The 20731-nt window shown below is 37.8% G+C and overlaps 1 protein-coding gene and 1 long non-coding RNA gene across 2 annotated transcripts; both read right to left on the reverse strand.

Annotated features, from left to right (window-relative positions):
* Positions 1 to 358: 358 nt before the first annotated feature.
* LOC127088614 (uncharacterized) lies at positions 359 to 3390 on the reverse strand. The gene is made up of 9 exons (XM_051029324.1): positions 3103 to 3390; positions 2691 to 3008; positions 2491 to 2607; positions 2072 to 2389; positions 1721 to 1978; positions 1181 to 1476; positions 906 to 1088; positions 707 to 817; positions 359 to 632 (listed from the first exon to the last, which is right to left on the reverse strand). Exons 1-9 carry the CDS (start codon positions 3388 to 3390, stop codon positions 542 to 544), a joined length of 1980 nt encoding a protein of 659 aa, XP_050885281.1. The 3' UTR covers positions 359 to 541.
* A 4465-nt stretch (positions 3391 to 7855) lies between these two features.
* On the reverse strand, positions 7856 to 9073 carry LOC127115398 (uncharacterized). The gene is made up of 3 exons (XR_007800712.1): positions 9012 to 9073; positions 8112 to 8334; positions 7856 to 7947 (listed from the first exon to the last, which is right to left on the reverse strand). It is a non-coding gene; the product is annotated as an uncharacterized LOC127115398 (long non-coding RNA).
* Between the last annotated feature and the right edge of the window lie 11658 nt (positions 9074 to 20731).

Below are 20731 nucleotides of genomic sequence, written 5' to 3' on the forward strand. Positions count from 1 at the left end.
AAAGATATCACTAAAATTATAAAGAACTATACACAAGTCAAAACTAATATGTTATACGGCCTATTTGGAGTCATAACTAATCTGTTAAAAATATAAAGAACTATACACTTGCCAACCAGAAACCATTCTTCATCAAAGTATTCATGTTATTTTGAAACCATTATATACTAATTAATCTTTTCTCAATAAAATATTGACACAATTCCTCCTTGATTTGTTCCAACTGCAGTCTCGTGTAATGAGCACACTTGTATTCATCAAAGTACTACATAACAAAACATAATATGCATGATTTAGTTAAAAGTAATAAATAATATGAAATATTCGATAAATATTAAAACAAATCCTAAGTTATAAATCCATACCGTGATTGGAATCTCTATTTGATTCATATTAATGATTTCCCTCATAAACCTCATTACAAAGTATCCGCAATCGATACCGTTGCGCTGTAGAGGACACTACATAGAAAAAAAAATAAGAATGTATAGTTATCTTTTCTTATCAAGTAGCATCACTATTATAAGCAAAATTGTGAAAATTAAAGTACCTGCACTTTTATCCACGTAATGTTGCTGGATTTAGTACGTGGTACTCGAGCTTGTCTTTGAGATCGGAACACTTTTATTGATCTAACAAAATAAAAACATATATTTAGAACAATCTCACATAAATATACACGAATATTTAGAACAGTCTCACTTACGTATCAACTAATTGCTTCATATCCGGATAATTTGTCCATTCACCATCTATCGAATTCAGAAAATATACCACTTCTTTTAAAGGATCAATAGCAAGCAACAACCAGTGACACCTATAAATTAAAACAAAAGTTTATATGGAAATTTTTTACGTAAAAGAAACAATTAAAGATTAGAATAAACTTAGAATTAAAATCTAACCCTGAATTATACGGCCAAAGATACAAGTTGTTTGTACTGCTGGCCATGAATCTCTTGACTAAGTACTCTCTACATGAATCCGGTTCCCTACAAATTAATGCTTTGTTGACCAGGGAGGAAGACACGAAACGGAATCTGTTTGACAATTGATCATTCCCGCGCATGAAATTGTCATACAAGAACCTTCAATAAAAACATAATAAACATTAGACTATTTTTATTGAAATGTGTAAATAAATTGTTCAAGTAATTAAATAATATATAGATCGGATTACCGGATGTATGTGTGTATAACACCGACGCCTAATTCTTGATGCCGAAAAATATGTTCCAGATCTTCTTTTCCGATTGTTTCAGTGCATGAATAACCAAAGATATCTTCCTCCATATCCAGTAAGCGAATAGCACCAGCTGTTGCCATATCTGATGAGTCAACAAGTGTTTCAAGAGATATCTGGTATCGAGGCACAAAAGCACCTTTTTTTGGCAAATAAGTCACTGGAAGATCCCTTTTGTTTTTCTGTCGACTACCAATTTTCTGGCTCAGTTGTTGTGACCCTTGAGCAAATACCTATAAATCATATAACATAGGTAAATTATAAAATCATGCATTTTTTGATTCGGATCATATAATTAACACTTTTAATATACCTTTTTTTGTGATGCAACAGACTCGTTGTGCCGCAAAATCCCTCTATCCTTAGATGCGGGTTTTGTAGGCGTCTAAAATTACCATGTAAAAAAAATTAACTTAACGGTTCAGAATTGACATTTGAATACTAAAAGATTCATAGTGGTTTTTGAATTCAACATACCTCATCATCAATGAAAATGAGATCCAAGGGCCATGCAACAAATGATCCTATTGCATCTCGCAGCAATGTTGTCTCTGAAACAATGTCAGGTATCGGTAGCAACGCATCCTTATCTAATACAACATCAACCGATACTTTAAGGTGTCCATCCGGGAGCGGTCTATGGTGAAGTAAATCTCCCGAAGTGTTGTGCACTTTTCCCTTGCCAACTAGGCGATAAGTCGGTGACGATAAGTATAGCTGACAAGATGAAATGCCCTAAACCAATAATAAATATGTTACTTTTAATGTGTATATATTTCAATTAACATAAATGTGCTATTTTAATTTCAAAATAACATATATAATTACCTCGGGAAATTTATTTTGACAATTGATACTGGCTTTCTCACTAGTTTCTTTCAACTGTGAACTGCACTTTTCCATACACCTATATCTCTCATTATCCTTTTGCAATTGAAGAACTTGCGCTTGTAATGCCTGCAACGTCTCCATCACTTCTTGATTGCTAGGATTTCTTCTCCTTGGATTCTTATACAAGGAAGTTGGAGTACAACCATGCCCTTTACCCCTCACCCGACCGGGATACTCAGGAACATTTAGTGCTCTACTAAGTACGCTCCTGTTCTCCTGGTCCTCAGCTGTGCTTATCGATTGAGATAGGGTCTCCTGAAATTCATTTACATATCGGAAATTATTAGTGGAGATAAAAAAATTAATTATATATTATTAAACTTTTGATTTAATTAAAGACACAATGTTCTACTTACACATTCATCATAAATATGTTGAACGTCATCCCTAACAGTTCCATCCTTTCCCACACGAGCTTCTTTCCACAAAACATATGGCGGAAGTGATGTTGCGTCACTTTTCGTCTCGTCTAACTACGCATTGACACAAATAATAAGATAATCAATTATAACACATTGAGACAATTAATAAGATCGTAGCATTTTTGTATACTTACAATTTTTTCCTCTAAGCGTGCATATCCCAAACGCCCTTTTTTGTATGCATACGTGGGATTTGACGCTCTCTCGCGATTTGTGGCACTCACTTTCTTGAAATTTTCGTCTCTTCTTTGGGCTACAAAAGCAACCCATTCTTCTTCTGTAATGAAGATCGCATACTTCACTGGATATTCCGGATCATATTCAACAAAATTTTTTTCTTTGTCCTTAAGATACTTGTTTGTTAAAAACGTTCTCCACCCTCTGTGTCTTTTTCCGGCCAATTGAAGTATATACTTTTTTCGGATAGTTGTATCTTCAATGTTAAAAGACCTCTACGAAAAAATATTGGAATAGAGTGTGTTAGTATAAGTAATTTAAACACATTATCGTCAATATAAAGAAAATATAAACAATCATATATTGTACCAGTATCTCAGTCCAAATCTTATCTTTAGCGCTACCCAACTCTTTATTACTCCATCTTGTAGCAGTGATTGGAATGTGCATACGAACAAGTGTACCAATGTAGCTTGCCAACTTTGCAGCATTAGACCCAATTAGTTGGTTATCAGCATTCCAATTTACATTATATGTTACTGCTTTATCTCTATCACGAATGATACTCTTCATAATAGTGATGCCTCGTGTAATTTCTTTTTCTGAAGTATCATCAGGAGCATTTGCATCTTGTGAGTTTTCTTGATCACTAGCCATTTAACCTGTAATAAAGAAAAAATATAAAAATGAAATGAAAAATATAAAAATCCATAATCAATAATCCATATATATATTGAATAATATAAAATGACATAGGCTATAATTAAATTTTCTTGAATGACATAGGCTATAATTATACTATTACCTTTTTCAGTAACGTCTCTTTCTTTTCTTGGTAGGAATATGTTCTACTTTTCTTTTAACAACGCGGACGGTTGGATTGATCCAAATACCCTCATTATGATCATTTCTAATACATGATTCATTCTCATTTTGATCATTTATGGTAAAAGATTCAATCTCAACATCAATATCACCTTGATCTCCAATTCTTTCATCAATTACTTTGTTAGATAAAAGCACTATAGACCATTTCGTACTTGTCGGATCAGTGACATAGAATACTTGTTTAGCTTGAGAGGCTAGAATGAAAGGCTCATCTGTGTAACCCACCCTATTAAGATCAACTTGCAAAAATCCTGACTTATCCACTCGTATGCCATTATTATTTTCAACCCACTTGCATGAAGGAGAATTTGCGACCCAAAGCGCAGCGGAAATTAAAATTTTCTCCTTTAGAGATCCTTACGAATGGTCATGATCAGTGACAGAATATTTACCTCTTGTGACGGTTGAAACCTTTGGTGCAGATCTCTTGTAGCGATCAAAACCCTTTGATGCAGATCCACGAAACGATCACGAACGTTGAACGATGACAACGTCTCTACTCAGTCCACACGAATGGATTCCTTCAATCTCAGTGCTAGCTGGTATGAATGAAGGCTTTGAGTGAGAGAGAGAGTGAGTGAGAAAACGAAAATAATGCAACCGCAAATTTTTGCTTCCGCACAAGGGTTCTATTTATAGAACCACTTGTGTGGGCTTCAAGCTAAAAGCCCACTTAAGTGTATTTTGGCCCATATCTTATAATATGCCCAAAATCACTTAAGCTCATGGTACCTTACCATATTTCGTATTCTACTCAAGTACACCGTACCTTACGATGTTCTATAACTCACTTAAGGGCACCGTACCTTACGGTATTCCTTAGTTACTCTATCTCTCATCAATCCGTCCTTTGTGTGTGACCCTGTAGGTTTTCGTGACGTTGGCAATTATACTAAATCACACATTTAATATAATAAACAGTGAGCGGTATCTAGCAACACATCACTGCTACCCAAGACACGAAAATGTCAAGTGATCTGACAAAACCATCTGTGATAATAATTATGTGTATAATTACCCTTTTGCCCTTATGTCTATATTGAACACAAGGCATAGACCGTGTCATCCTTGTCTAGTTCAATATTGGGCCCATAGACATTTATCCTGTTATGCAGGATGGGCAAATTCCATCTAGGTCACTCATGTCCCTCAGCATGCTTCGTGGAGTACCCATCAACTGTCTTTATGGTTATCCAGTTACGGACAACGTTGGATCAGCAATAAAGCACTCGACTCTACATCTAGGATCCATAGTGGTTTCAGGTCGAAGAGTGGAATACACTATTATCACCATGAGAATAACTTATGACACTTTGCATAACTTTCTATATAGTATTCTCATAGCGGGTCAATCCGGTATAAATATTACTCTTAATATTCATACCTATGTTTAAGACTTGATAACTCTTTATCCATGATCCATGAGATGTGATCATCAGTCTACAAACATAATAGTCTTAATGCTTTAATGTTATCCCACTTCACACTAAAGCTCGACTACGGATACTTTAGGAATAGTGTCCTTATGTTTAATGTGTTCTCATGATTAAGTCACACTTAATACATTAAATGGACTATCTATTCCAGGGACTTTATTAATCAACCATAATAAAGAGAATGCCTTTTATTATTCGATACAAGTACCAAAATGTATTGGCCTCTAGGGCTTACACCAACATTGCAACCAAATATAGGAATCTGAAACTTCTCATAATCAAACACCAAAATGCGCTCGATAACCCCAAAATATGACAGATTTGCAAATTTCGGGTTTAAGTCCTTCACACTTGATATGTGCATTGCTTCAGCTACCAAGGTGACACCACTATTTTGCATAGTACTTTTATCATCTTGTTCTTTGGTATAAAATGTGTATCCATTAATTGCGTATGCGCTATAAGAAAACACAACCAAACTTGGACCATATGCTAAACATCTCAACCTTTCTGTTATTGAAGCGGGATCTGAACGATACTTTGAATAAATATGTTCCTTAAACCATGGTATGAAACTTCGATTGTGCTCTCGTACTATCCAATTCTCATTTCTATTCGGATTTAAACCTCGAAGAACACCCTTGTGCATTTCAACATACGGCTCAACCTCAATCTCATTGTGCAGAACATACAAATGCACTTGATCTCGTTCGACCCTTGATACTGTCACAACTTTATTTCCAATTAGCTGTTTACCTTCTTTTTTTTCAACAATATGAGATTTCTTTCCTATACCCATCATAAACCTCCACACCGTTCTCCCACAAAAACTTTAAATCTTCGATTAAGGGTGTCAAGTATACGTCTATGTCATTCCCTGGTTGTTTAGGCCCAGAAATTAACATAGATAACATCATGTACTTACGCTTCATACATAGCCATGGAGGTAGGTTATAAATCATAAGAATCACAGGCCATGTGCTATGCGAGATACTTTGAATACCATGTGGGTTCATTCCATCAGTAGACAATGCCAAGCGAAGGTTTCTTGCTTCTTTTCCAAATTCAGGATAATCATTATCAATTTTCATCCACTGGGGTGAATCTGCCGGATGTCGAAACTTTCCATCAATAATTCTTTCATCTGCATGCCAAGTCAAGTGTCTTGAATCGGTTTCACTACGATACATGCGTCTAAATCTCAGAATTATAGGAAAATACCATAAGACTTTTGCTGGAGACAACTTTTTCTTATATCGAGGGGCACCACATTTAGGACACTCATTTAACGATGCATACTCGTTTCGAAACAAAACGCAATCGTTTGAACAGGCATGTATCTTATCATAGCTCATGCCAATAGAGCACAACATCTTTTTGGCCTCATACGTTCGATTGGGAAGAACATTATCCTCTGGTAGTATATCTTTCATAAGAGCTAATAACTCTGTGAAACTTTTATCCGACCATCCATTGCCCGCCTTTAAGTTGTACAACTTTAATAACGCAGACAATCTTGTGAATTTTGTACAACCATTATACAACGGTTTCTCTGCATCGCTTACCAACCTCTCGAACATTTTGGGACAGTCCTTAAGATCTTCTTCAAGCGCTTCTGCAATCTCTTCGACTCGATCATAATCATATGTATCTGTGCAATCGTCGTTTGAAGCATAGGTCGTATTATACCCCGATTCAACATTCTCGTTACTTTTCTCACCATGCAAATTCCAACATGTATAACTTCTATCAATTCCATACCGTAGTAAATGCGATGCCAACTGAACCGCGTCAACCTGACTCCCATAACAACAACTCAAGCAAGGACATGTCATTCGATTGGGGTCTTTGGCGTGCGCAATAGCAAACTTAACAAATTTCGATACCCCATTCTCGTACTCTTTCGACAATCGATTGGAATACATCCATGTCTTATCCATGGTTTTAACGCAAAGTAATTAGGGTACAAAACGGTATAACGCGTTTCTGTCAAAACCCAAAGTATACACGGAATGAATACGGAGCAAGAAAACACAACATATTCACGCAATTTCAGACAAATTCATCACAGTGTACCAGTAATTTGAGGAAGAAATTTACCTCGGATTTACCGAACAGCAACGTCGAGAAGGTCAAACTCACGGAAACACAGGGAATGAGCGCTGTACATATAAAACAACATCAAGGATAAGTCATAACGTATAAAACAATTCAAGAAACTTATATGATGCACATGAACAATTCAAGAACCAAGTAATCGATCATTCAAGAAATTCAATTCACAAGTAAGAACCAAGAAATTCAAGAACCAAGAAATTCAATTCACATTATCAATTTTATTAAATTATCAACTCGATGGGGATATAAGGTTAGTGTGTCAATGGACGAACCGGTATATCAATAGTTAAACTACGTGGACTAATATTAATAAAAGGAGTGCTAACAATACCAACTCTAACACTCTTTTATTGGGTGAAACTCGTCTAAGTTCCACTATTTTGAGTCTTTTGTCTGTCTCCTTTCCAAGAACTCAAGAGCTTGTTGCGACCAAAACACAGTTCCAAATATCATAACTGCTTCCTAATGCATAACTAGAGCTAAATAATATAAAACTGTCTAATTAGCTCAGACCAATCACTTTGAACCTCTAGGCCACCACTCATGATCTTTACTAGTAAGAGGTCATATAGATTTAAGACGGAATACATCCCACACAGGCAGTTTAATTGGAACAGTACCACATATAACTGGTTGTACATAGTTACTGGTTGTAAACAGAACTATACTAAGTGCACAAGTACCTGAGTTTGTCGCTTTGAGATTAAAAAATATAGGACAGAACCGGACAGCTACAACAGCTTTGCTTGCGCAGGGAATCTGTATAGCAGGCCTGCATATCAAGGTCAAATAATAAAGCAACATACATAACTAACATATTTTGGTAACTTGATTCATTAGCTTAACATGAATAATTGAACATAATGATTCATTCTAGATACTAAATGATTAAACACATGCTTTGGGTTTGTATAATATCTAAGCTGAAAGACATACCGAGAAAGATCTTTTCTAGAAAATATGTAAGCTGCATTAACAGATTCAGACGCAGTACCGATTTTGTAAGAACCTGAAATGGGCAAAGACGTGAAGTTTTCAATTAGACGCAAACCATGTAATAAAAGCTAAGCAAGAATTTATCTATAAAGGAAGAAAACAACATATATGGTTCCCTCAGATCCTCAAGACCTCCTATTTGCTCACCACGATACTCAACAACCTGCAGACAAGCACATGAAAAATGTACATATAGTCCATCAGGGTTCATTTTACACTACAGTGACCATCTTAAAAATTCACATAATATTAAAACATCATTTTACAACATTAAATAGGATTGCCAAAATATGACTGTAGCAAACAAAGTTATGCCAAAATATGAATGTACATTTTGAAGTTTAACTGTTCATTCAAACCAACATGTAATAGGATTGCCAAAATATGAGACATTGCTCTAAGTTCTTGAAACCATATCACATATATCACTGTAGCAGACAAAGTTATTCCATTTGAGTATCCAACATTTAACATCAAAATCACTTTCTGAAATTTCAGTAATAGTTAGAATATGAGGATACAATGGTGCAAACATATCAGTTCATTCCTTCCTACTTTCTCAGCAAATTTAAACAAATGTTGAAAAGGCACTGATTCTATTAGAACTCCCAACATTATTTCTAAGTCAATGGCGATGCAAGTTACAGAATATCATTTATATCAGAACAAGATGAAACTTTCGGTAAGTTACAGAATATTAAGCAAACATAGTCACAAACTCTAATAATCGATACTGACAAATAAATAACCCATAATGTAGCAATGCAAGTCCATTCAAACCAAAATCGACCACCTATTCTTTGACTTCTAGGGCAAAACAGAAAGACACGAAAACCTAACCTTAAAACGCAATGAGATTTCCAGGTATTGAATCCTTCTCTTTCGAATGCAGTCTCTTTCAAATTTGCAGTGTTTATCGTTGAGATTTCCAGGTACTCTGTGGAATTTTTTCCAGGGCAGCGAGAGCTTCGAACGAGAGAGAGTGAAAGAGGGATTTCTGAAAGTCAGGGATTTTGTAATATTAGATTTATTATAATTTTTATAAATGACCTATGAGAGCGCTTTTACCATGAAAGCGCTTTCATAGATGTGAGACTGAGACCTATAAGAGCGCTTTTACCTTAAAAGCGCTTTCATAAGTCTGAAACCCATGAGACCTATAAGAGCGCTTTTACCTCAAAAGCGCTTTCATAAGTGTGAAACCCATGAGACCTATAAGAGCGCTTTTACCTTAAAAGCGCTTTCATAAGTGTGTGAGACTGAGACCTATAAGAGCGCTTTTACCTTAAAAGCGCTTTCATAAGTGTGAAACCCATGAGACCTATAAGAGCGCTTTTACCTTAAAAGCGCTTTCATAAGTGTGAAACTCATAGATGTGAGACTGAGACCTATAAGAGCGCTTTTACCTTAAAAGCGCTTTCATAAGTGTGAAACTCATAGATGTGAGACTGAGACCTATAAGAGCGCTTTTACCTTAAAAGCGCTTTCATAAGTGGAGACCTATAAGAGCGCTTTTACCTTAAAAGCGCTTTCTTTACATAGGCGAATTTTTTTTCAAGCTATTACAGCGCTTTTTTTAAAAAGCGCTTTCTTTTTGGTGCTGCCAAAAGCACTTTTTGGCGTAGTGATGGGAATCTTCTATCTGTATTATCTACTGATATGGTTGAAGGACTCTTGAGTGTGTTGGCTCAGTTTTATGACCCTCTCTAACGTTGCTTCACTTTTCCTGATTATCAGCTTGTGCCTTCATTAGAGGAGTATGCTCATCTCTTGGGAATACCTGTTTCTAAAAAAGATCCTTTTAGTGGATTAGAGGAGATTCCCATATCTCATATTATAGCCGAAGCCCTTCATCTGAAGAAGTTTGAGATTGAGGCTCATTGGGTGAAGAAAGGAGGAATGTTTGGGTTGACTTCTGAGTTCCTCATCAAGGAAGCTACTACCTTTGCTCAAGCCGGTAGTGTGGACGATTTTGAAGCTATCTTCGTGTTACTCATCTATGGTTTAGCTTTGTTCCCTAACATTGATGGTTTTGTTGATGTTAACGCCATTAGAATTTTCTTGATTGGGAATCATGTGCCTACTCTGTTAGGAGATATGTACTTCTCTTTGCATCTAAGGAATTCTAAAGGTGGTGGAACTATTGTGTGTTGTGTTCCTCTTCTGTACAAGTGGTTTATTTCGCACTTTCCTCATACGCCTACTTTTATGGAGAACAAACAATGTCTACGGTGGTCTTAGGGACTTATGTCTCTCACTAATGATTATATAGTTTGGTATGATTCTTGATTGAGTAGCTTGGATATTATTTATAGTTGTGGTGAATTCTATAATGTGCCTCTCATTGATACACAAGGAGGAATCAACTACAACCCTGCTCTGGCCCGTCGTCAACTTGGGTTCCCCTTGAGAGACAAACCTAATAACACTCACTTAGAAGGTATTTTCTATCAAGAGAGTAAAGATCCCCAACATTTGAAGCAGAAGAGGGTACATGCTCGGCATAACGTGCATAGGAAAGGAAGGTCCGAGCTTGGTCCGTGCAACTGTGTAACATTGGAAGCTTACACTCTTTGGATGAAGAAGAGAGCTTTGGAGTTGAAGATGCCATATGTTTGTGAAAGACCCATGTCTTTGGTTGTGGTTGAGCCATTAACTCTCCCTAACCAATATGTAGAGGAGTTGGAAGACGCGCTCTCCAAGATGAAGCAAGAGAGAGATATGTGGGAAGAGCGGTTCCATGCTTTGAGCAGAAAGCATGAGGAGTTACAACTTGAGTCTAAGGATAAATATGCACTTATTGAGCTTCTTGAAGACCGAATAGTGAAGAGACAGAGAGAGCCAGAGGGTCCATCTTCCTCGAGTATAGCTCAGCCTTTCGTTGCTTGGAAGAAGATTATTCATCAACTTGTCCTTGAGAAGGCTCAGATGAAGACTTCTTTTGAGTCCGAGATCCGACGCATCCGAAGGAAGTACGCGCCTGCAGCCAGATCATCTGACACCACTGTTGTTAGGGGATCCTTAGGATAACTAGTTTCCCTTTTTCTTGTATTTGTATTTTAGTTTCTGAAATTGTACTCAGTGTAATCCTTCCAATTATATAAATAAAAGAGATTTTTATGGTCAATCAAGATTGTGCAATTGTTATTATCATATATTTGCAAATAAAATAGTATATTCCTTGAAAATAAAAACAATTAAAGCATTACATTTCATGCATCATTTACATAGCATGTTTTTCTTCTGCCAGATGTCTCATTGGTTATTCTTATATGCTTCAACCAAGCTGACTCATCGATACAATATCCGCGCCAATCATCCAAGAATCATGGAACCCTTGGAACAAGAGAACAAAGAGTTGAAAGATGAGATTGAATACCTAACTTCCATGATGGAGTCATTTCTAGCTACTCAAAGTCAATCTTCTCCAACGCATGCAACTCCCCCTCCTCAAAGGACTGTCATTTCAAAGGTTGTTTCTTCAATCGTGTCTGCCACTCAGTTCACTCCCACTATGCCTGCCGGATTCCCGTGGGGAATGCCTCCGAACTTTGTGCCTGAAGGGTTTGCGCCTACTTTTGCTTCCATGTCGGCATCGAGTCCGGTCATGTCTGTTCTGCCTCCAGTTGTTCATACCCTGCCTCGTGTTGAGGATACCATCTACCATTTTGAGTCATCTAAGGGTCCGGATTTCTATGAGAAGATGGATGAAATGAAAGACCAATTCCTTAAGCTGCGAAAGGAGTTGAAGACCTTTAGGGGAAAGGATTTGTTTGGTAAGAGTTCTATGGAACTCTGCTTGGTTCCCAATGTTAAGATCCCGATGAAGTTCAAAGTCTCTAACTTTGAATTGTATAAAGGGAATACATGTTCACTTAGTCATCTCGTCATGTATGCTAGAAAGATATCGATGCAAATTGATAATGATCAGTTACCGATTCATTATTTCCAAGACAGTCTGACTGGTGCCGCTTTGAGGTGGTACATGGGTTTGGATAGTGCTCCGCATGTTTAATGATTTGGGTGAGGCTTTCGTGAAGCAGTACAAGTATAATATGGATATGGCGCCGGATAGGGACTAGTTGAGGTCGATGTCTCAGAAGGACAAGGAGACGTTTAAGGAGTACGCTCAAAGATGGAGAGAGCTTGTTGCTCAGATCACCCCTTCTTTGGAAGAAAAAGAAATGACCAAGATTTTTCTCAAGACCCTGAGCTCATTTTACTATGAGCGAATGATTACTAGTTCCCCCAGTGACTTTACCGAAATGTTGAATATTTGGATGAGATTAGAAGAAGGTGTCCATGGGGACGGTTGTCTAAAGAGGAGGTTTCGTCAAGCAAGAAGTACGGCAGCGGGTTTGCTAGAAAGAAAGAAGGTGAGACCAATGCAGTATCCATTGGGAGGCAGAGGAGGCCTCATGTCAGAAGAAGTCAACAACCCCGTCAATACCATCATCAAGTATCATTTGTTATTCAAGTATTTTCCAATAATCAATCAATACCAATTCAACAACAACATCAACAACAACCACATCAAAGAACAAACAACAATAACAACAACAACAATAATCATCAACAACAATGGAATTTCGAGAGGAAGAAAGTCTCTTTTGACCCTATTCATATGTCTTATGTTGAATTGTATCCATCTCTGGTTCTCAAGAATCTTCTACAACCAAGAAATCCTCCACAGATTCCAGAACCACTTCCATGGTGGTATAAGCCAGAGCTTCAATGTGCCTTTCACCAAGGGGCTCTTGGCCATGATATTAAGAACTGTTACCCCCTGAGGTATGAAGTCCAAAAGTTGGTCAAGAGTGGTATGGTGTCCTTTGAGGACCGTACGCCAAATGTCAAAGCTAACCCATTACCCGCTCATGGTAATCCTTCTGTCAATATGGTGGACGATTATTCTGGGGAGTTCAAGGTATATGATGTTTGTTTCATTAGAAGGTCCTTGGTGACGATGCACAAATATATCTGTATGGTGAGTGATTGTGAGCATGACCATGATGGTTGTGCAATTTGCAGTGTGAACCCCCGAGGTTATGTGGTTGTGAAGAGAGACATCCAGAGGTTGATGGATGAATGTATGATCCAGATTTTTCAGTCCCGTCATTTAGGTGACGATGTGAATGTTATAGTTCCCGTGTTCAAGACTCCAGAGAGAGTGGTAATTTAATTTGAAAGCAGCAGCAGTAACAGTATCAATAGACCGATATCGCCATTGGTAATACGGTTAGCGGGTCTAGTCCCGTATGCATCCGATAGAGCTGTTCCATATCAATACAATGCTACTATGTTGGATAATGGTCAAGAGGTTCCTTTGCCTACAACCAGTTCTGTCGTGAGTATTGCTGATGTGACAAAAGTGATCTGTAGCGGTCGTGTTTTTAGGTTTGTGTTCCCAAAGAGTGTAGAGGATGTCAGTAAGAAGGTTGATGTGCCTGCAGTAGATCCGGTTAGTGCTCCAAGATGTCAGTCTGATGAATCCAACAATTTGAAGCCTAATGATGATGATGAGGTACTGAGATAGATAAAGAAAAGTGAACTTAATGTGGTGGAGCAGCTTCTCCAAACTCCTTCAAAGATTTCAGTGTTGTCTCTGCTTATGAATTATGAAGCGCACAGAGAAGCATTACAAAAAGTATTGGATCAAGCTTATGTGGAAAATGATGTAAAAGTGGATCAGTTTGACCATATTGTGGCAAACATCACTTCCTGCAACAATCTGAGCTTTTGTGATGAAGAACTCCCCGAGGAAGGTAGGAATCACAATCTGGCACTACATATATCGATGAACTGCAAGGAGGATGCGCTGTCAAATGTGTTGGTTGATACTGGTTCTTCACTGAATGTACTCCCCAAATCAACTCTTTCCAGATTATCATATCAAGGAGCTCCGATGAGGTACAATGGCGTGATCGTCAAAGCTTTTGATGGTTCTCACAAAACTGTAATTGGTGAGGTGGACCTTCCTGTGAAGATAGGTCCGAGTGATTTCCAAATTAATTTCCAAGTAATGGATATCCATCCGGCCTATAGTTGCTTGTTAGGAAGACCATGGATACATGAGGCGGGAGCTGTTACTTCAACTCTGCATCAGAAGTTGAAATTCGTGAAGAATGGTAAGCTTGTTATCGTTAGTGGAGAGAAGACTATTTTGGTGAGCCACATGTTGTCTTTCTCGTATGTTAAAGTTGAGGATGAGATTGGAACTCCGTTCCAAGCTCTATCTATTGCGGAAGAAAGGAGAGTTGGGGCACCCATGTCTTCCTTCAAAGACGCGCAGAAGATTGTTGAAGACGGTAATTCTGATCAGTGGGGCCGGATGGTAGAGGTCACCGAGAACAAGAGCAGAGCTGGTTTGGGATTCCTACAAGGGAAGTCTGTGATTAAGGTTGAAGATGTGTAACCCAGATTCCGTAGTGGAGGGTTCATTCATGGTAATGAACAACACTTAGTTGCCGTGATCGAGGGGGATGAAGATGAAGATTGCACCAATTTTGTGATGCATGGAAAAGCTTGCAACAATTGGACCGATGTCGATGTTCCTGTTATTGTGCATCATTCAAAGTAATTGCTTTTATTATTTTTTGAAAATCCTTCTCCTATGCCTAAGGGAGAAGTGAACATTGTTTGGCATCTTCAAATTTGATCATTAATAAAATGCAATTCTATTTATCCACATCTATGATGTTTTATTTTTACTTTTTGCTTTTTCTGAAAAATGGTAATCACAAAAACATAAATAAATAAATATAATTGTCCATCTGCATAATATTTGGTCACAATTCACTTCTCTAAAATCAAAATATCAAATCATTATGCATGATGGTTCCTAAACCCATTGAATACAATGATCTTACTCCTTCTCCAAACTTTGAATTCCCTGTGTTTAAGACCGAGGAAGAAAGTGATGAAGAAGTATCTAATGAATTGTCTCGTCTGCTTGAGCACGAGGAAAAAACCATTCATCCATTTGAAGAACAGATTGAGTTAGTCAACTTGGGTTCCGAGGATGATGTGAAGGAAATCAAGATTGGATCACGATTATGCCCAGAAGTTAAGAAGGGATTGATTGATCTTCTCTGAGAGTATTCAGATGTGTTTGCTTGGTCCTATTAAGACATGCCTAGTCTGGATTCTGAGATTGTGGAGCATAGATTTCCATTGAAGCCATAATGCCTGCCAGTCAAGAAGAAATTGAGAAGAACTCATCCTGACATGGCAGTGAAGATTAAAGAAGAAGTGCAAAAGCATATTGATGTTGGTTTCCTCGTTACTGCTGAATATCCGCAGTGGGTGGCTAATATCATGCTTGTTCCAAAGAAGGATGGAAAAGTCCTTATGTGTGTTGATTATAGAGATTTGAATAAAGCCAGTCCAAAATATGATTTCCCTTTGCCACACATTGATATGTTGGTAGACAATACAACTAAATTCAAAGTCTTTTCATTTATGGACGGATTTTCCGAATATAATCAGATCAAGATGGCACCCAAAGATATGGAGAAGACCATATTCATTACACCTTGGGGAACATTCTATTATAGAGTGATGTCTTTCGGTATAAAGAATGTTGGTGCAACTTACCAAAGAGCAATGACTACTCTTTTTCATGATATGATGCATAAAGACATCGAAGTCTATGTTAATGATATGATTGCTAAATCCATTAATGAAGCAGAACATGTTGAGTATTTATTAAAGTTATTCCAGCGATTGAGGAAGTACAAACTCCGCTTGAATCCCAATAAATGTAGATTTGGTGTTCGTTCTGGTAAGTTGTTGGGCTTTATTGTCAGCGAGAAGGGTATTGAAGTTGATCATGCCAAAGTCAAAGCAATATGAGAGATGCTCGCGCCCAAAACTGAGAAGCAAGTCAGAGGTTTTCTCGACCGTTTGAATTATATCTCAAGATTCATTTCGCACATGACTGCCACATGTGCGCCTATATTCAAGCTCCTTCAGAAAGATTAGTCTTGTGATTGGATCGAAGATTTCCAGGAGGCTTTTGACAATATCAAAGAGTATCTGCTTGAACCTCCGATTCTGTCTCCACCTGTTGAAGGAATATCGTTGATCATGTATTTGACTGTGCTTGAAGAGAGTATGGGTTGTGTTCTTGGTCAACAAGGTGAGACTGGAAAGAAAGAGTATGTTATTTACTACCTCAATAAGAAGTTCACCAATTGTGAGACTCGGTATTCTATACTAGAGAAGACTTATTGCGCATTGGCTTGGGCTGTTAAGCGTCTGCGTCAGTATATGTTGAATCACACCACTTGGTTGATATCCAAAATGGATCCAATCAAGTATATTTTTGAGAAACCTGCTTTAACTGGGAGGATTGCCCGTTGGCAGATGTTGTTATCAGAGTATGATATCGAATACCGATCTCAAAAGGCAATCAAAGGTAGTGTTTTGGCTGACCATTTGGCTCACCAACCAATTGAAGATTACCAGTCAGTGCAGTATAATTTTCCTGACGAAGAGATTTTGTACTTGAAGTTGAAAGATTATGATGAACCATTGCTTGAAGAAGAGCCATAACTTGGTTCCCGTCGGGGCATGGTATTTGATGGAACCGTTAATTAATATGGTAAGGGAATTAGGGAATCAATCATTACTCCTCAAGGAACTCACTTTCCGTTTACAGCTAGATTGTCTTTCATGTGTACAAACAATATGGCTGAGTATGAAGCTTGCATTATGGGGATTGAAGAGGCCATTGATATTAGAATCAAGTATTTAGACGTATATGGAGATTCAGCTTTGGTTATGAACCAGATCAAAGGTGAATGGGAGACGAATCAACCCGATTTGATACCATATAGAGATTATGCGAGAAGGATTTCAACTTTATTTACAAAGGTTGAATTTCATCATATCCCTTGAGATGAAAACCGGATGGCAGCTGCTCTTGCAACGTTGGCTTCAGTGATTGTGGTGAAGTATTGGAATGAGATTCTCAACTTGACTGTAATGCATCTTGATAGGCCAGCTCACGTGTTTTCTATTGAAGAAGTCAAAGACGAGAAGTCGCGGTATTGTGATATCAAATGTTTTCTCCAAAGTCAGATCTACCCGCCTAGGGCATCCTTGAAAGATAAGAAGACTTTGAGGAGATTAACTGGCAACTTCTACCTGAATGGTGATGTATTGTACAAGAGGAAATTCAATATGGTTCTGCTCAGATGCGTGGATAGACACGAAGCAGACCTGTTGATGACTGAAGTCCACGAAGGTTCCTTTGGTACTCATTCCAATGGACATGTTATGGCTAAGAAGATGTTGCGAGCAGGTTACTATTTGCTGACAATGGAATCTGACTGTTGCAAGTTTGTGAACAAATGCCACAAGTTTCATATTTATGTAGATAAGATTCATGTTCCTCCGAGACTGTTGAACATCATTTCCTTCCCATTGCCCTTCTCCACGTGGGGAATTGATATGATTGGCATGATTAAGCCCAAAGCTTCGAGCGGAAATCGTTTCATTCTAGTGGCTATTGACTACTTCACGAAGTGGGTTGAAGTGGCATCATACGTGAATATAGCCAAGCAATTTATTGTGAGGTTTATCAAGAATCAAATTATATGTCGTTATGGTGTGCCAAGTAAGATCATTACTTATAATGGATCTAACTTGAACAATAATATGGCGGAAGCTCTTTGCAAAGACTCCAAGATTGCACATCATAATTCTTCTCCCTACATACCGAAGATGAATGTGGCTGTTGGAGCTGCAAACAAGAACATCAAGAAAATCATTCAGAAGATGGTGGTAACATACAAGGATTGGCATGAGATGCTCCTTTTGCTTTGCATGGGTATCGTACATCCGTCTGCACTTCAACAAAGGCAACCCCTTTTTCACTTGTTTATTGCTTGGAAGCTGTGCTCCCGGTAGAAGTTGAGATCCCATCATTGCGTGTCTTGGTGGAAGCCAAGTTTACTGAAGCTGAATGGCGTCAGACCAGGTATGACCAACTGAATTTGATTGAAGAGAAGAGGTTAACTGCCATGTGTCATGGTCAGCTATATCAGCAGAGAATGAAGAAAGCTTTTGATAAGAAGGTTATGCCTCGTGTATTTAGAGAATGAGACCTTGTGCTAAAAAAGATTCTATCTTTCAAACCAGACTCTAGGGGAAAATGGACTCCTAATTATGAAGGCACATATGTTGTTAAGAGAGCCTTTTCAGGAGGTGCTTTAATTCTTACAACTATGGATGGTGAAGAGTTCACTCGTTCTGTGAACACATATGCATTCAAGAAATACTTTGCCTAAAAAGAAAAGAACAACTCGTTAAGTTGAAAACCCGCAAGGGTGGCTTAGCCAAAAAGGAGTGTCTCGGTGGATTGAAAACCCGAAAGGGTGATCCAGGAAAAAGTTAAAGACATTAAAACAGAAATAATTATCCCGATAAATTGAGTACCCCACCTTGGTGCAATTTATGCAAAAAAAAATAGGGATTATGGCAAGTAACTGCATCCCGCTGACCTTCAATTTTGAAGACTTTCTTGAGCACAACGTTCGGTTTTGATTCATCATTCCCAGCTGACGCCAAGAGCACAATGGACATCAAAGTTGGTAGAAGGATTAGTGACCATTGTATTCAATGTAGCCCTTTTCCATGTAAATTACCATTTTTCAACATTTGTAAAGATCTAATGGAGTCTTGTCATTTACAGACTACCATTCCATTAAATAAAGTTGAGTTTTTATCTAATTGTTTCTACTCTAATTTATTTCAGCTAAATAGGATAGAATTTTATTATGATCATTTTTGAAATTAAATTTTAAATCGAAATCATGTTTTCTTAAAAATATAAAAGCAGTTACTTTAAAAAGCAATCAATATCATTTAAGGGAATATCAACAACGGTTTGAAAAACGGTAAGCCCTAAATGTGGAGCATTTGGTGTGACCCCTTTTTCATCCCCAACAGCATGTCAACATCTGAATTTTGCTGAATTCCCCAAATGAGTTTGTGATTGGCCTCCCTTGAGTTGTAGGCGCGTCATTCTAGTAGTTTGCATAAGATTCGACAGAATTTTGCTTTACCGCAAGTCGTCAGAACTATCCCTGATTCATAGTAGTTTTTATGGTTATCCTCTGCAAGGTTGTCCCCCCCATTTTATATGGTGTTGACCTAAAATTCCCTGCAGAGTTGATGTAGTAGTTTCCTCAGGAGATCCTCTCCTTCTCCCCAGCCTGGGTTGAGCCTTCGAGATGGTTGTTTCACTCCAGTTGTTTCCTTCCTGTGTGGATTGGCTAGGAATTGTATCGATGATTCAGACCAGTGACATTTGTATCCTTTATGATCGTTTTGTCAACATAATCATCATATATACATATACATATACATTCATATATTTCATTATTGCATTATTACACTTTGTGATTCATTGTTTTTCTGATCCTTTGCTATGATGGTATACTTTCCCCCAATGCAGATTTGGTTTGTTTGTCCTCTTTCAATTATAGATTCTCAGCCCATTAAGCAGAAAGAATTTAACCTTTCTCATTCTCCACTAAGTTGTTTCCTCATGGATGATTATTATTTCAATTTCCTCCCCAGTTGATAGTCTGGATGGAATCACTCCCCTTGAGTTATATCCTCATTGGGTTGAGTCTTTGATTGACCGTTTCTTTTTAGATCTTACCTAGATAGATGCGTTTGGTCCCCCTGAGGGTTTATTACCCAGTAACTGGTAATATTCTTCTCATTTTTGCAAGTATTTCACTTTTGTCCAATACCCGGCAAGAGTAATCTTTTCTCCCCAACGGATTTGTTTTCACGTCTCCCAGGAAGATTATCCTTGATATGTTCATCCTAACCGATGATGGATATTTTCTTCCCTTGCTCGGAGTTTATCCTTGATATGTTCATCTTAACCGATGACAAATATTCTCTTTTTGGTATTCTACCCAATAAAGGTAGTTGTAATCCCTATTTTATCCCACAACGAGTTAATCATTGATATGTTCATCTTAATTGGTGACGAGTTTCCTTCTCTTTGTGGTTTTTTGCCCAATAACCGGTAGTCATAAATCCTGCTTCCCCCTATGGAGTCTATCCTTGATATGTTCATTCTAATCGATGACGGATATTATCTTTTTGGTTTTCTATCCAGTAACTGATAAATATAATTCCTATTCTCTCCCCTTGGAGTCTATCCTTGATATGTTCATCTTAACCGATGACAGATATTCTCTTTTTGGTCTTCTATCCTGTATTCAATAGATGTAATTCCTACTTTTTCAGGCGGTTTATCCTTGATATGTTCATCTTAACCGGTCACAGATATCCTTTCTAATGTCCCCAGGCAAGTTTATCCTTGATATGTTCATCCTAACCGAGAAAGGATTTTCTTTCCTTTGAGTTTATCCTTGATATGTTCACTTTAATCAATGACAAATATTCTCTTCTTTCTTTGTTCTTCTACCCAGTAACCGATAGTTGTAAATCCTATTTGGCTTTTCTCCAACAGTTCATTCTTAGCCAGTAACTGGTAACGAATGCACCTCCTGGTTATCCCCAGCGAGTCA

Source organism: Lathyrus oleraceus, chromosome 1, assembly GCF_024323335.1.
Source record: "Lathyrus oleraceus cultivar Zhongwan6 chromosome 1, CAAS_Psat_ZW6_1.0, whole genome shotgun sequence".
Lineage (NCBI taxonomy): Eukaryota > Viridiplantae > Streptophyta > Magnoliopsida > Fabales > Fabaceae > Lathyrus > Lathyrus oleraceus.

What these genes read in the sequence shown, in the direction of transcription:
- LOC127088614 (XM_051029324.1), bottom strand. Translation starts at nt 3,390, where the DNA reads ATGGCTAGTGATCAAGAAAACTCACAAGATGCAAATGCTCCTGATGAT. An exon ending in GTTATACACACATACATCCG is followed by an intron (nt 1,089 to 1,180) that starts GTAATCCGATCT and finishes TTTTTATTGAAG; the next exon opens with GTTCTTGTATGACAATTTCA. An exon ending in CTTTGGCCGTATAATTCAGG is followed by an intron (nt 818 to 905) that starts GTTAGATTTTAA and finishes TTTAATTTATAG; the next exon opens with GTGTCACTGGTTGTTGCTTG.